Source organism: Syngnathus acus, chromosome 8 (assembly GCF_901709675.1).
Source record: "Syngnathus acus chromosome 8, fSynAcu1.2, whole genome shotgun sequence".
Taxonomy (NCBI): Eukaryota; Metazoa; Chordata; class Actinopteri; order Syngnathiformes; family Syngnathidae; genus Syngnathus; species Syngnathus acus.
In genome coordinates, this window is record NC_051093.1 from 8,085,274 (window position 1) to 8,097,805 (window position 12,532).

General features: G+C 40.2%; 2 protein-coding genes across 4 annotated transcripts; both read right to left on the bottom strand.

The window, feature by feature from the left end:
* Positions 1 to 2,922: 2,922 nt before the first annotated feature.
* Positions 2,923 to 9,959, bottom strand: mcoln1b (mucolipin 1b). 2 transcript variants are annotated; one of them, XM_037255539.1, is made up of 13 exons: positions 9,583 to 9,959; positions 8,280 to 8,512; positions 7,703 to 7,864; positions 7,374 to 7,530; positions 6,992 to 7,073; positions 6,812 to 6,908; positions 6,611 to 6,710; positions 6,419 to 6,525; positions 5,602 to 5,751; positions 5,213 to 5,524; positions 4,573 to 4,779; positions 4,370 to 4,500; positions 2,923 to 4,228 (listed from the first exon to the last, which is right to left on the bottom strand). In XM_037255539.1, coding segments are annotated over exons 1-13 (1,776 nt in total). In that variant the 5' UTR covers positions 9,620 to 9,959; the 3' UTR covers positions 2,923 to 4,227. The 2 variants fall into 2 exon arrangements, with proteins under 2 accessions (XP_037111434.1, XP_037111436.1); XM_037255541.1 differs by lacking the exon at positions 2,923 to 4,228 and having other exon boundaries at positions 4,366 to 4,500; positions 5,213 to 5,335; positions 5,423 to 5,524; positions 9,583 to 9,951.
* Positions 9,960 to 10,064: 105 nt separating this feature from the next.
* On the bottom strand, positions 10,065 to 11,956 carry trappc5 (trafficking protein particle complex 5). Of its 2 annotated transcripts, none has more exons than XM_037255542.1 (3): positions 11,866 to 11,956; positions 11,111 to 11,383; positions 10,065 to 11,016 (listed from the first exon to the last, which is right to left on the bottom strand). In XM_037255542.1, the coding sequence occupies exons 1-3, from the start codon at positions 11,902 to 11,904 to the stop codon at positions 10,720 to 10,722; spliced, it is 609 nt and encodes a 202-aa protein (XP_037111437.1). In that variant the 5' UTR covers positions 11,905 to 11,956; the 3' UTR covers positions 10,065 to 10,719. The 2 variants fall into 2 exon arrangements, with proteins under 2 accessions (XP_037111437.1, XP_037111438.1); XM_037255543.1 differs by having other exon boundaries at positions 11,691 to 11,899.
* Positions 11,957 to 12,532: the final 576 nt, after the last annotated feature.

Here is a 12,532-nt window from a genome sequence, read left to right on the forward strand (position 1 = left end):
GAGCTTGTTCTTGACATAGAATAAACATTTTTTAGTACCGCCAGTATTAAGATGCCACAAATCCATTTATTGTGATCATATTTAAATACATGCTGCATATTCTGAGGAAACCGTTTTTTGTTACAATTTGCAAGAAGTCAACTAAAAAAATAAAATGACACGAGTTTGTTTAATTGCACAGTAAATAAAATAAAAAAACACCCAAAACACTGCAACAAATAATTATAACCCACCGAGTAGTTTATATGACTATTGTCCCCTGAAGGTATCATTCAACAGACAGCGCGCCATGCCGAAATTGAAAGGAGTGAATAGCGGGGGGGGGGGGGACACAGTTTTTTCTAAACACCGCCAATCACCTCCCTGTGTGAAGGATTATTCAAATCGGAGATGATGTCACCTCTTGCAAGTCACCCTATCTCTTGCCAGAGTTTTTCCTAGTTGTCTGTTCCCTCCTTCTAGGCCTCCCAAGACCCCCTTTCTGTCTAAAACCTTTTCTTCTTTTCTTCACGGATGAATGCATGCACACACCCACACACGCATGCACACGCAGACACCCACATTTTCCACGTTGCATTGCAAGATTGTAATCTGTCTCTAAATCTGTGCTTTTGTTTTACTACCACATAAGGAATGAAAAGGAAAAACTAGCCAGATTTTTATAATTATGTGCAATGCATCATGTTTTTTTGTGACCAAATAAATAGAAAGTAATTTTGGCATCCATGACTCTAAACATGGGACACCTGTTGACCTATTCAGCCAATGCAAACAGAGCGGAAATTGTGGTAACCAAAAGAAATCAAAAGAAGGAGCGCCAGTGTTTTGGTTAACTGGTGTACAATTAGACAGTGACGGACATTGTTTCACAGCTTACATCTTTTGTTTGGGCGCCGCGCTCCTCATCAGAATGAGGCTTTTCATCATGGACTGGGTGGGCATGCCGCCTGTCTGACTGACTGTCTGCCGGGTTGTTGCTCAGCTCCCAGCAGCCGCCGAGCCAGTCTGGATGCGCCAAGCTTTTGTGTCCTGCTCTATTCTGGATTGGCGGCCTTGCTGTTTTATCCCGAATTTGGATTCTCTATCTCAAAGCCGCTCACAGATTTTCACGGCTCGTTTTCTTTCAGTTCCTCAACTGTCTATTGACTCCTCTCCATCATCTTCAACGCTAATGCTTAATAGCAATTAGAAAGCTTTTCCCTTCTATTGCTCTGCATTATCTGCTGTTTAACAATGCTTGACTTGCTTTTATCAACTAACGGATCCATTAAAATTACATAACGTTTTGGTAAACAGCTGATCATACCATACACAGGAAGGTGTGTTTATATAAAAGCAAAGGAAACCGTGAAGAGGGCGGAGATTCCAGGAATCTCCCAATGCACGTTGGCTTGATGCTGATGGACATATTGGCATGGCCCACAGAAGCACAACAAAGAGAGGAAGGTGTTTTTTTTTTTTCCACATGCTGCAATAGAGACAGGAAAAGGCCGGGCTGTGTACCCCGCTGTATCGCTTCCGACTGTGTTATTTATCTGGTTGTTTTGTCCTGACCGTGTCCAGCTGCTGAGCAACAACACAAAAAAAGGGCTATTTGGCAAACTCACAAATATAGATATTATTTCGACGGAGTAAATGTCATGTTGCTTCATTCATGACCTCAAGCACATTCACTGGTGTCATCCGCATGGCCAAACCGCACAAGAAAACAGCTTACAAGTCATTAGACACGCCCTTCACATCAGACACACACATCTTTTCCTCAAGTGATTCTCAAATCAAGCTCTATTGGAGTGTTCTCATCCGGCTAATCATGATGTGATTATTATGTTTCAAATGGTGAACGAGAAGATTAGCATATGCAGGTGCAGCTCACGTTAACTCCCCGATGAGCAAACTGTGCCAACACAGCAAATCTGTCAAAGTGCAACATGTGAAGACGAATCGTAATAAAGATAATTATGCTCAATGGCATTATGATGCTTCTTCGTGGCCTCGGTTGCCATAGTAACAGTTAACATGGTGGGAAAGGGAGTCAGCAGAGACGCAGGTTTCCTCTTGATGCTGTCCAGAGCAGGTTGTCCGGTTCCTTGTCTATCTGATTATAAGTGCTTCATCTTTTTCCCCGGTAGCATCCTTGAGTAAATAATGCATGTGTGTACTAAGGATATCGGACAGCGGCTGCACTCTCAGAAGTGAGTGTACACAAACTGCCTGTAGCGCACATTCTTTCATTTTCATCCATTGGGCATTTGCATCTTTGGTAATATTCATCATTCTTTGGCCGCAGTACAACCTTGGGTAGTTTATGATAATGAGATATAAAGATAGTGGCGCAGATGAAGAGCAATTGGTATGTTTATGTATATAGACACATTTATCTTCCACATGGGCAGGAATCTTTACTTAATGTCTCATCTTTTTAGTTTCCAGATTTGTACACATTTTATGACTGGCTGGTGGCTTCAGACAGAGCCAGCTTTCTCCCTCTAGTGGTGGCACACCCTGACAGAATACCAGCCCATTCCCAAAGGACCTGTTACCCATTAAAGTGAAAAATTCACAATTGTCAGGTCCACCATTCATGAATACAAGTCGCCCCCACCCATGTAAAAAAATACAAGTGGTACAAGGTGGCTGTAATTACAGTACCTCCATGTGATACCTCATGTGGAAAGGTAAACAAAAAACGGATACCTGGTGCACCTTGTAGTTGACTAAATAAACATCCTTTGGGCCTCTATATTCAAAGAAATACGGTATTTAACATATTAGACATCAAGAAATATTTTCTCATGAGATATGAACACAGATGAATTAATGACCATAAAATCTGATATAAACATAATTGCAACCTTACACTTTTGCGACACAGTAAATCAGCTGTAAATACAAACAAACACTTGATACCAAGAGACTAGATTATTTTTTCAACACCTGTTCAGGGTTGTTAGTTTAATTTCCCAATGTGTGTAAGCCAACATCTTTACAAATATTCAATATTGGAATAACGTCACAGGTAAATAGTTTTACAAAGGCCTTGTTCGCAGAGGCTGACAAACTAGGAGCTAAGACATCCTTTTTTTTTTTCTTCTAGTAAATTCAAGTAGAATAAAATAAAGTTCCCAGAGTTGTCAGAGCCCATGCATTATTGACTGCAAAGAATTCTTTGTACTGACCCAGTGCGCTCTTTAGTTCTAATGTGAAGGCATTTTAGCAATTTAAGCTGTCACCCTAAAGTGCAAATGAGCGCACATAAATATTAACAACTGAGCAGTGGTGTGATTCTAAAAGAACTCAGGAGAAAGGAAAATAATTAAATTCCTTTTTACCTTTCAAGTGGAGACCAATTTTATCCATTGAACGGTGCCCTTCACACAGCAAAATGGAATGACATTAGCATTTCATTAAGTCCATCTCAACATGTGTTCCCTTTAAAACGGATTACTAGATTTTTCATATGCCCTTACATCAGATAAAATAAATGAGCAATTACCTTTTCTCAAATGGTTTCGACTGAAGATAAAACATAAACCCGGCCTAAAGAGTTAGGCTTTGGCAAAATATCCATTAAAATAATAATAATACAAAAATAAAACAACAAAATCACAATGCTATTTTCCCAGCAGGAAATTCCCTACCTGCATGCGGCACATTAAAAGCAAAGAGTAAGAAATGCTTCATTGCTTAGAGCATTGGTGTGCAGTCTTTTTTTTTTTTTTTTTACAGTTCATACATATTGATGAATAACTGGTTGGCTACAGGGCTCGTCCCTGTGCGTGCAGCCATCAAAACATTTTCAGCCGAGGGAAGAAAAGAACAAAGGGAGGAAGAATGGCGGGGAGTACCGTTTTTGACTGTAAATGTAGCAGAAGGCAATTCATGCATACAAATACAGTACATTATGCATACATACTAGCAAGTCTTCTGGTGATGGAACATTTACAAGACACAAACCTCATTTAAGAGGCACAGCGAATCCTGACGCCTACTGTAAAATACTTCAAGTCAACGGTGATGCTGTTTTACACTGTCCGCTGGCGTAATTTCAACGGAAAATGATTCACACGGAACAAAAGCCAAAGCGGGTCGTTTGGCCTGAGTCTGCATGGAAAGTGCTACAGTAAAAAGCTTGATTAAGAATGCAACATTTAAACATGGGGGGGGGGGGGGGGTTCAAGGTCAGTCAGTTCTCTGCACAGGCATCGTCATCCTCCCTGCTGAGACTCTGCAAAAAAGGAGTGCGGAAATGTGGTGAAAAGCATTCGAGTTGAATTGAAAGTGGTGACCAACAGTGTCCGGTTGAAATCAGATATCTAGAAAAAAAAAACGCATATTAAATAGCCGATCAGCCCCTCCCCCTCCTCACCAATCACAGCAGCAGAAAAAAGAGCACGACGACCCCTCAGGACCTCGGAACTTGCCGGAGCAAGGTGTGTCGGTGCACTCAGCGATGAATGCCTGAAGATCAGTGATGCGAACCTGCTCTTGCGTTTGGGCCTGTTTATGAACAAACAAATCCACCAATGTCACATTCATCTTTGATTTTGAAAGCTGTTCTCCTGACTGTACCATAATAGTGTCGTAGGCTCCGGTGATGAGCGCGATGAAGAGTGACAGCACCATGTAGATGAAGAGGGAGATGAAGGTGTAAAGGTAGACCTGGCTGAAGATCCACACCAGCGTGCCGGTTTGCTCCATCTCGGCGAACGTCACAAACATGTCGTCGCCGTTGATGAGGGAAAAGAGGCACTCGGATACCATGGGCAGGGAGCGGAACTGCTCGTGTAGGGGGAAGTTCAGAAAAAGGAAGACATCCATCAGTCAAAGCAATTCTGTGATGGTGGTGGTAGTTCGTGCAGACAACACAGAATGGGAAATGAAATTGGTTTCTGTGGTCATCAAACAGCTGCTTAGCTAAGTGTATCGCCAGCCCCTAACTCTTGAAAAAAAATCATACTAAAAAATAATAAGTAAAAAAAAAACAGAACATCAATCATAAAAATAAACCCAAGAAAAACAAAACCGCTCTGTACGGGTTCTGGTCTAAGCTTAACACCTGCAAGCTGACAAGTTGGTAACATGATATGCACCTGATCATCAATTTTCTATAACGTTGGTTTGTCCTCTTTAGACTCACGGGTAACAGGAGCCTATCCCGGAAGACTTTGAGCGAGAGGCTGTGTAAACCTCGAAAGACTGGTGTGCATACCTTGGTATGATACGGTCCCAGGACGATCCATCCGCAGAAGCAGTATCCCAAATATATAGCGGCTGCACAGCAACAGAAGCGGATGACATTGGGGAATGCCGCTCTGAGCGTCACAATCAAGATCTGGGTGGAAAAATAGAAAAGCAGGAAACAATAAGATTCACATTCCTTCGGAGAGACAAAACCAAATGTATGATTTGAATGTCTTACGTTGTATTTTTGAAAGAAGCTGAGATAGCGGATGACTCCCACCCACACTAAAAGTGTGGACGTTCCCAGCAGGATTGCGCATGAGTCATATGATGACAAATTCTGCATCAAAATAGCCGTGATTCATTCACTTATTCATCAAAACAGGTCACATTTTCAATCTAGTTCTAATGTATTACCTTGGATTCAATTCCAATTTTGATGAAGCTGCCGATGATTGTAAACATGTCACTGACAATGAGGAGGATATACCAGCCGTTGATGAACTCCATTCGGTCTCCGCAGCTCACACCACGGCCAAGTCTGGTCTGGAAAAACTGTGCGTATTCCTAAAAAGATGCATTTTTCTTTTTACGGTAGCCTGCAAAATTGGTTTGAACTTTTCAATCATTTCGACAAACATCACGCATGTCTCCAAAATTCCTCGCCAGTTAAAATATATGAAAAGCAATAATCAATTAAATGAGCCCGGATGTGTTTAATACAAAACGCACACTACACCGAGAAAAGTTTGCAACGCATCTTTCTGTCTTCATTTCCGTTCACGAAGGTGTCTTGACTCTTGACACGCCTCACGTGTGTCCTTGACCTGTTTGAATGTTGTAACGAGGTGTTTGAAAGGAAACCAAACACCACTGGTGTTGTCTTACACGGCCTCCTATTGTTTTGGGTATCATCAATATTTCAGAATATTGCAGCATTCCCTACGAAATAATATGGTTTAACGACTTCCTTTAAAGCCTCTTAAAGCACTTCTCGATAAGTAATATTGAGATTAAATTGGTTAATGCGATTAATGGAGGATAATGGCAAATGTTTCAAGACTATGCAGGTATGTAACAGCGCCACCCATTGGCCAGCAGCAAAACAGCACTAATAATTTGATGCAAATGATTTTGCTCATAACAAAACCAATTCTTGTTATCCATGAATTTTGAAATCTAATGTTTACCTGAGGTACCGAGAGACAGTACGATTTGTGTTTTGGTTCCTTACGTGCTGCAGAAGAACACCTCTGAGGATGGAGCGTCCACACAGCAACAGAGAAAGCAGACAAACGAGAGCGACCAACACATCGAAGAACACTCGGGCGTAGTTCTCCGCTGACAGGTGAGGGGAGAAATAATGGACGATTGAGGAGAATGAAGATCAATAAAGTTAGGCTTCCTCTGCTTGCAGTCTACTCACCATGTCCGGAAACATTAGGATCCTTGCATTCCTTTATGGAGGCTCGGTTCTGTAAACTGATCTTAACTTTGCCACTGTGAGCTCGGTTATCCATGAGGATCTATAATAGTACATACAACAACCATTTAATTTCAATGAATACAGAAATACAATATCTGATTCAAAGATCACATTTTGTTAGAAAGGAGATGAATAGCTCACCGTGATCGCAAAGGTGTAGCAGTTTGGTATTTCATTGTTTATGATGGTCTGTATGTTGATAGCCTTCAGCTGGAAGTCAACCGTGACGTTGATCAGCCTGGAGATAATGTGAAAGTCGATTACAAACAGTGTAAAAACCTTTTGGGTGATAGAAATCTGATATATAAATTAGAATTTAACTTGTAAAAATTGAGAGTGAAGTTTCTGTAGTCACTTTTTCCAGGGTCAAAACCAAAAGCCGGCGGATCGATTCCGATGCAGTCTGAATAAAGGAAGTAGTAGTCTTAGAGGAACCAAATAATGTCACGTGTGGAAATACTAAAAGCACACAGATGAATCACACGCCTCACTTTTCCACTTCCTTCAAAGCGCAGAATACGGAAAGAAATATTTTGAGTGCGATTCGCAGGATTGGTCATGCAATCATAAAATACTTTGTCTGCTAAGTTAAGCAGAATTGACTCAAATGTTGACTTGCAACACAAAGTCAAAAAAAATAGATGGATGCACAAATAAATAAATGCATGAATAAATAAATAAATAAATAAATAAATAATCCTACCGGTGATAACATGAGGATCGATGTCAAAAGTGTCATTGACTGGGACGATGGCGCCCCTCCTGTAATACCTCTGGCAGAGCGAGAGTGCACTTCCATTGAAGCCGACACCTTGTACATAAGCATACTGTCCCAGTGAGATCTGAGGCAGAGCTAGATACTAGATACAAGGGAAATGCACCGTTTAGATTTCATGAAAAAGTTCTGTTAAAATAAAATCCTCAAAATCAGATCACTCGTCTCTATTGTACAATTAAGAACAATCAAAACGTTATTGTGAGCAAGATTAGGTTTTGATCGTGTTCATTTTCTGGGGCAACTTTATATGCTACCTGCTCAATGGCAAAGTTGATGTGGCTGTGCAGTTCTTTCTGCGTGTGAACAGCCTGTGGAGTGTTGTCCTGGTAATTCTTCAGGAAGAGATGTTTGAATGTGGCTGTGTTTTCTTCTTTAAAGGTCACAACCATCTGGTTGCTTAGCCCAAACAGCACCAACTGAGAGGAAGGGAGAAAAGGGAAATACTCAACAAAGGATCAAACTTAAAGTGGAAATCAACCCAAAAGTTTACTATATATATTGTATGTGCCCCCACGAGTCTAAACAAAGCATTCTGACTAATATTGTTTTTGCAGAATATAAGTTACGTAGCAAAATTAACTTTTTTTTATCCATCTCAGGTGGCGGCCATTTTGCCACTTGCTGTCGACTGAAAATGACATCACAGTCGCCAGGTCTTGGGTCACAACCAATCACGGCTCAGTTTCAGAAAACCGACGAGCCGTAATTGGTTGAGATCTGACAACTGTGAGGTCATTTTCAGTCGACGGCAAGTGGCAAAATGGCCGCACCCGGATTTTGGGCAATTGTAAAAGATCAAATGAAAACAAAAAAGTGTCAATTCTTGCTTACCTGCACTGTAACAATGATGATTTTGAGCAGCTGCAGTCCTAACTTGAATGGTTTGCGTCCCTTGGCATGATATTTATCACAAGGGCTCATGAAGAAATATTTAAGCTTCCTCCTCAGGGCTTCTTCCTCCTCTTCATCGTGATGCTGGTGCAGATCAGAGCTCATTTGTCCATCCCCAAGAAGGTTCTGCGACCCATAGCTAAGACCCTTGGGAGAGAGTAGCCTGTCATTCTCTGCAATAGAAGAGAAATAAACGACAGAATAGGAATGAAATTGAGTCTGATTTGATCTTTTGGTATTCATAATCTTTGTATGCTGCAGGATTTTTCAAATGACCGCCCGTGACTTGGTTGATTGTATTGTATGATATGTGAATAAAGTGCTAAATATGCTGCATTTCCCATAATGTAAAAGAGCTCAATAAAGGTTGAGAAACACATTGGCGTGGTGACATCATCAGTTCAAAAGAGACTTTTAAAACTTCAGATAATGTTATCAGATGAAATCAATTCCATTTTGCTTGGGCTCTCGTTCTGGAGGAGCACATTAGCTCACTCAGAGGCAAGCACAACTGCACAGCTGACACCATTGAATTCTGGTTTGTTTTTTAAAGTGCAATCTATGAATTGACAGCAAAAAGCTGCATCATTTACATTGTTCTGATGTCATTTCTTTAACCCTCACATGCTATATGGAACTGTTTGATACGGTATATGATGAGCCATGTTACAATTAAGAGATTTGAAAATCACTTTTATGAGGGTCTATTTCTGTTCTATTTCGTGGATAGTTTCTGACTATAGTGTTTGTTACTCAATTGGAGTCAATGTACTGGATCCAATGCCAGTATTATGCTGTGGTTATGACTCATTAGTTTGGCCGGTCATGTCAGTCACGCCTTTGGAAAGTTCGTTCCGTTTCTGTCAATATTCTGGTTTGTTCTTGCCTCCCGGGTTGTTTCTGTATATGCTAATAGAATAAAAACAGTTTATTGTTAGATGCCAGACATTGCTTTCACGCATTTTTTTTTGGTGATAATCAAATCATGTCGATTTCTGTAGATTTTTTTCATACTCGCAATAGACTGGACTTGAATAAATGCAAGAGAAACAGCTCGATTTGTATTGCATCACATAATACCGAAAGAATTGCTTAAAACTGAAACGAATGAATTCACCTGTGCAAATATTTAACTTCCTAATACATAACGGCAAACATGTTGTCTATTATATTATTATTATTTCTGAAAGCACAGCCATCTCTAATTGAATACAAGCAGAAGAGGACGTTATTATCAACAAACCTGTGGAAAGCTCCTGAGTGCACCTCGGTGATGCCATGATGATGTTCGGGCGGTCACACGGGAGACAAAGAACTCGATATTACCTCAATAACTTCGCCAGGACGGTGATCATTTTCATAATTTCTATTTTTCGGTTCACATTGATACATAATGAATACATCGCATCGCGGTGTACAGACAAGAGGCAGAGTAGAAAACATAACGCAGCTTCCTGGATGACACGTGACTTCATCATGTGACATGACGTAATGTAAACGTTGACTCATTACATCAACTATATGACAATTGCACAGAAGAAATCAACAAAATATAATCATTGTCTATTATTAATAGTATGTAAAATATACTCAGTTCTTATACTCGTCAATCATGACTATGAGATGATGAATAAAAATAATAATTCAGAAGTAATATTTTCCAGAAATGTTGCAGTGAGGCATTCATCAATGTGGACTGCTTCATCAAGTTAATAATAAATTGCTTCAATGAAATACCTCACATACCATTATTTATATAGACAAATACAATAATACAGTACAATATTGAAACAATCACAAGAGATGTAATCAGTGTGGTACAAATTGGAATTTTGCATGATGTACAGTGGGACATGATGACTATAGACTTAGAAAATTGAACCAACTAAAAGCATCTTTTGTTTTGGATGTTGTCCATGCCTATCACAAGCCATTTTGCACATTGCAAATTTATGTGCGTTGGCGCATCGGGTAAAACCGTACAGCCTTGGTTTATTAGCCTGTCAGGTAGAACTTGTCGAAACAGGACAAGCAGTGTGCACCATTAAGATGATTAATTCCCCAACCATATATCCTACATCAGGGTGACAACTGCAGCTGCTTTCTACAAAGGTGAAGACATTGAGTCTCCGGCATTCCATCTCAGTTATGAAATCAGAAGCTGGTAAATTTCCTGGTCCACTTCAACTCCCGTCTGGCATCGGTATGTCGGCTTAGATGTGAAAGAGGCCGCAGTTTCTTATAACAAAGTAAAATAGGAATAAATCTTTAGGTTACTCCAAAATAAAGACCTGCAAGACTGTACAGAGTTAGATTGTGGTCCTGCATTGATGAACAAAACAAAACAAAGAAAAAACTTCCCTGGTTTTTCCCGCTGTCCTTATCTGCCATCTAAAGCCTTGTCCCGAGTTATGACTGACTCATTAAACTTGATCATGAGTGTAGTGCCTTTGTGCCAGTGAGCCGTGACCTTGGCGGGGAAGCCGCTATGTGTGAGAATGGCCTCCACGATGCCTGCAGTAAAGGCGGCGCAGTTTAAGCTACTATTCTCTTTGGGCACAGAGATGTAAGCATTGATGAGGGGCTCCTTTTCGATGATGTAGTAAGTCTTGTCATCGTCATTGGCTTGCTCCAGCTTGTCAGCCTCCTTCCCAAACAAAGACTTCCATACATTCACCTGCAATGAAAAGAGTGTACAACTTCAATGCTTTAATTCACATTGTTGTTTAAAGAGAGTTAAAGTCACGGTAGCAGCACATAAATGTACGAACCTTGATGAAGAGTAGCATGTTGAGCACTTTTGTCTCCCTCTTGCCATTCTTCTCCCTCAGCACAAGGACATCCAGTATGCCAGCTCCAACACTTTGCCCCATGTCAGCCAGGCGTGTCTGCAGTTCCGAAACGGAGTACACCCGACTCTGACAGTACTGGACCATCTCGGAGAACAGCAATGCAAACGCACTGATGCTGACTTCGGTCTTTGGTCGGGTCAAGGGTCGCTCCAGGATGGTGGATTTCCCTCGAGTGAACCGGGTGTCCATTTTCTGTAAACCACAGATTTATGGTAAAGATTATGACATAAGGATCTGCAACGTCTAATGGAAATGTAATTTTAAATGCACACAGCTCAGAAAAAAAGTCAGGGATGCTTTCGGTTCATTCTGAAAGTGCACATCAAATCAAAATATAATAATAACAAATGAAATTTTAGATTGGAAATCGAATACATTATTTGAGAACATTTTCACGTGATCATAATGATCATGTTCATTACACGTCAGACTTTCCATAACAACGTGTTAACTGTGTTTTTGATCATTGTTGCATTGCAATAGCTCAGTCGAAGCTTACCAGCCGGGTGTTAGCTATCTAGCTAGCTGTCGTTTGCCCGAGATGAAAAGCGGTAACAGCTCTTTCGGGAGTGGAGCCACAAATGTCTATTATTTATTAATAGTCCTCAGTATGTAGTAGTAGTGAAATTGAATAACTCAGTGTATTTGGGGAGCAGTTTAAAAGACAAACTAACCGTATTGCTTTCTTCTTCGTTGGGCTTGTCTTGTGACATTTCTTCATGCGTTTATAAACTGCATACCGCCACCTACAGTTGCAGATGGAGACTGCAACATCAAAACAAATGTGATGTACCTTGTGATATAGCCAGAGGCATTTTGCTGTTCACACTGTGTAGTTTAATTGTATTTTATTAAGCTTAATGTGCCATAGCAAGTTATTGTAGCATAACACGTTTTATAATAGAAGCCATTGTGCTGCTATAATGGAGCAACAGACAGCGCACACTAAAGTAAAAAATAAAATAGGCAAGTATATCAAATGTTACAATGTTTTCAGCAAATTCTCAGGCTCCAATTAAACTTTTCATACTTGATAACAAAACAACTTCTGGTACTGGCCACTAGGATTCGCTAAAAGACTACTTAAAGTCTCATATTACATTCATTGAGTTCCAGTATTTAGCGAAATTAATTATGATGTCAATAATATTAAAAACTGTAGACACCTGCTATTAGATTTGTAATGAGTAAAACACACGGGAGTCATTTTTCAATAGCGGTAAAGCAAGCAAAACCAATGCTACTGAAAATTAATAACATACAATTACAAAAATGTAGATTTAGATTTTTCTGACCTTCAATATCGATTAAGTTTGTTAAATAATCCACTTCAGTATACAA

Coding starts and splice junctions, on each gene's coding strand:
- mcoln1b (XM_037255539.1), bottom strand. CDS start 9,619: ATGGCATCACCGAGGTGCACTCAGGAGCTTTCCACAG. Junction 6,909..6,991: donor TTCACTCTCAATTTTTACAA/GTTAAATTCTAA, acceptor CATTATCTCCAG/GCTGATCAACGTCACGGTTG. Junction 6,526..6,610: donor TCCTAATGTTTCCGGACATG/GTGAGTAGACTG, acceptor CTCACCTGTCAG/CGGAGAACTACGCCCGAGTG.
- trappc5 (XM_037255542.1), bottom strand. CDS start 11,904: ATGTCACAAGACAAGCCCAACGAAGAAGAAAGCAATACG. Junction 11,384..11,865: donor ACGAAGAAGAAAGCAATACG/GTTAGTTTGTCT, acceptor TGTGGTTTACAG/AAAATGGACACCCGGTTCAC. Junction 11,017..11,110: donor ACATGCTACTCTTCATCAAG/GTTCGTACATTT, acceptor TTTTCATTGCAG/GTGAATGTATGGAAGTCTTT.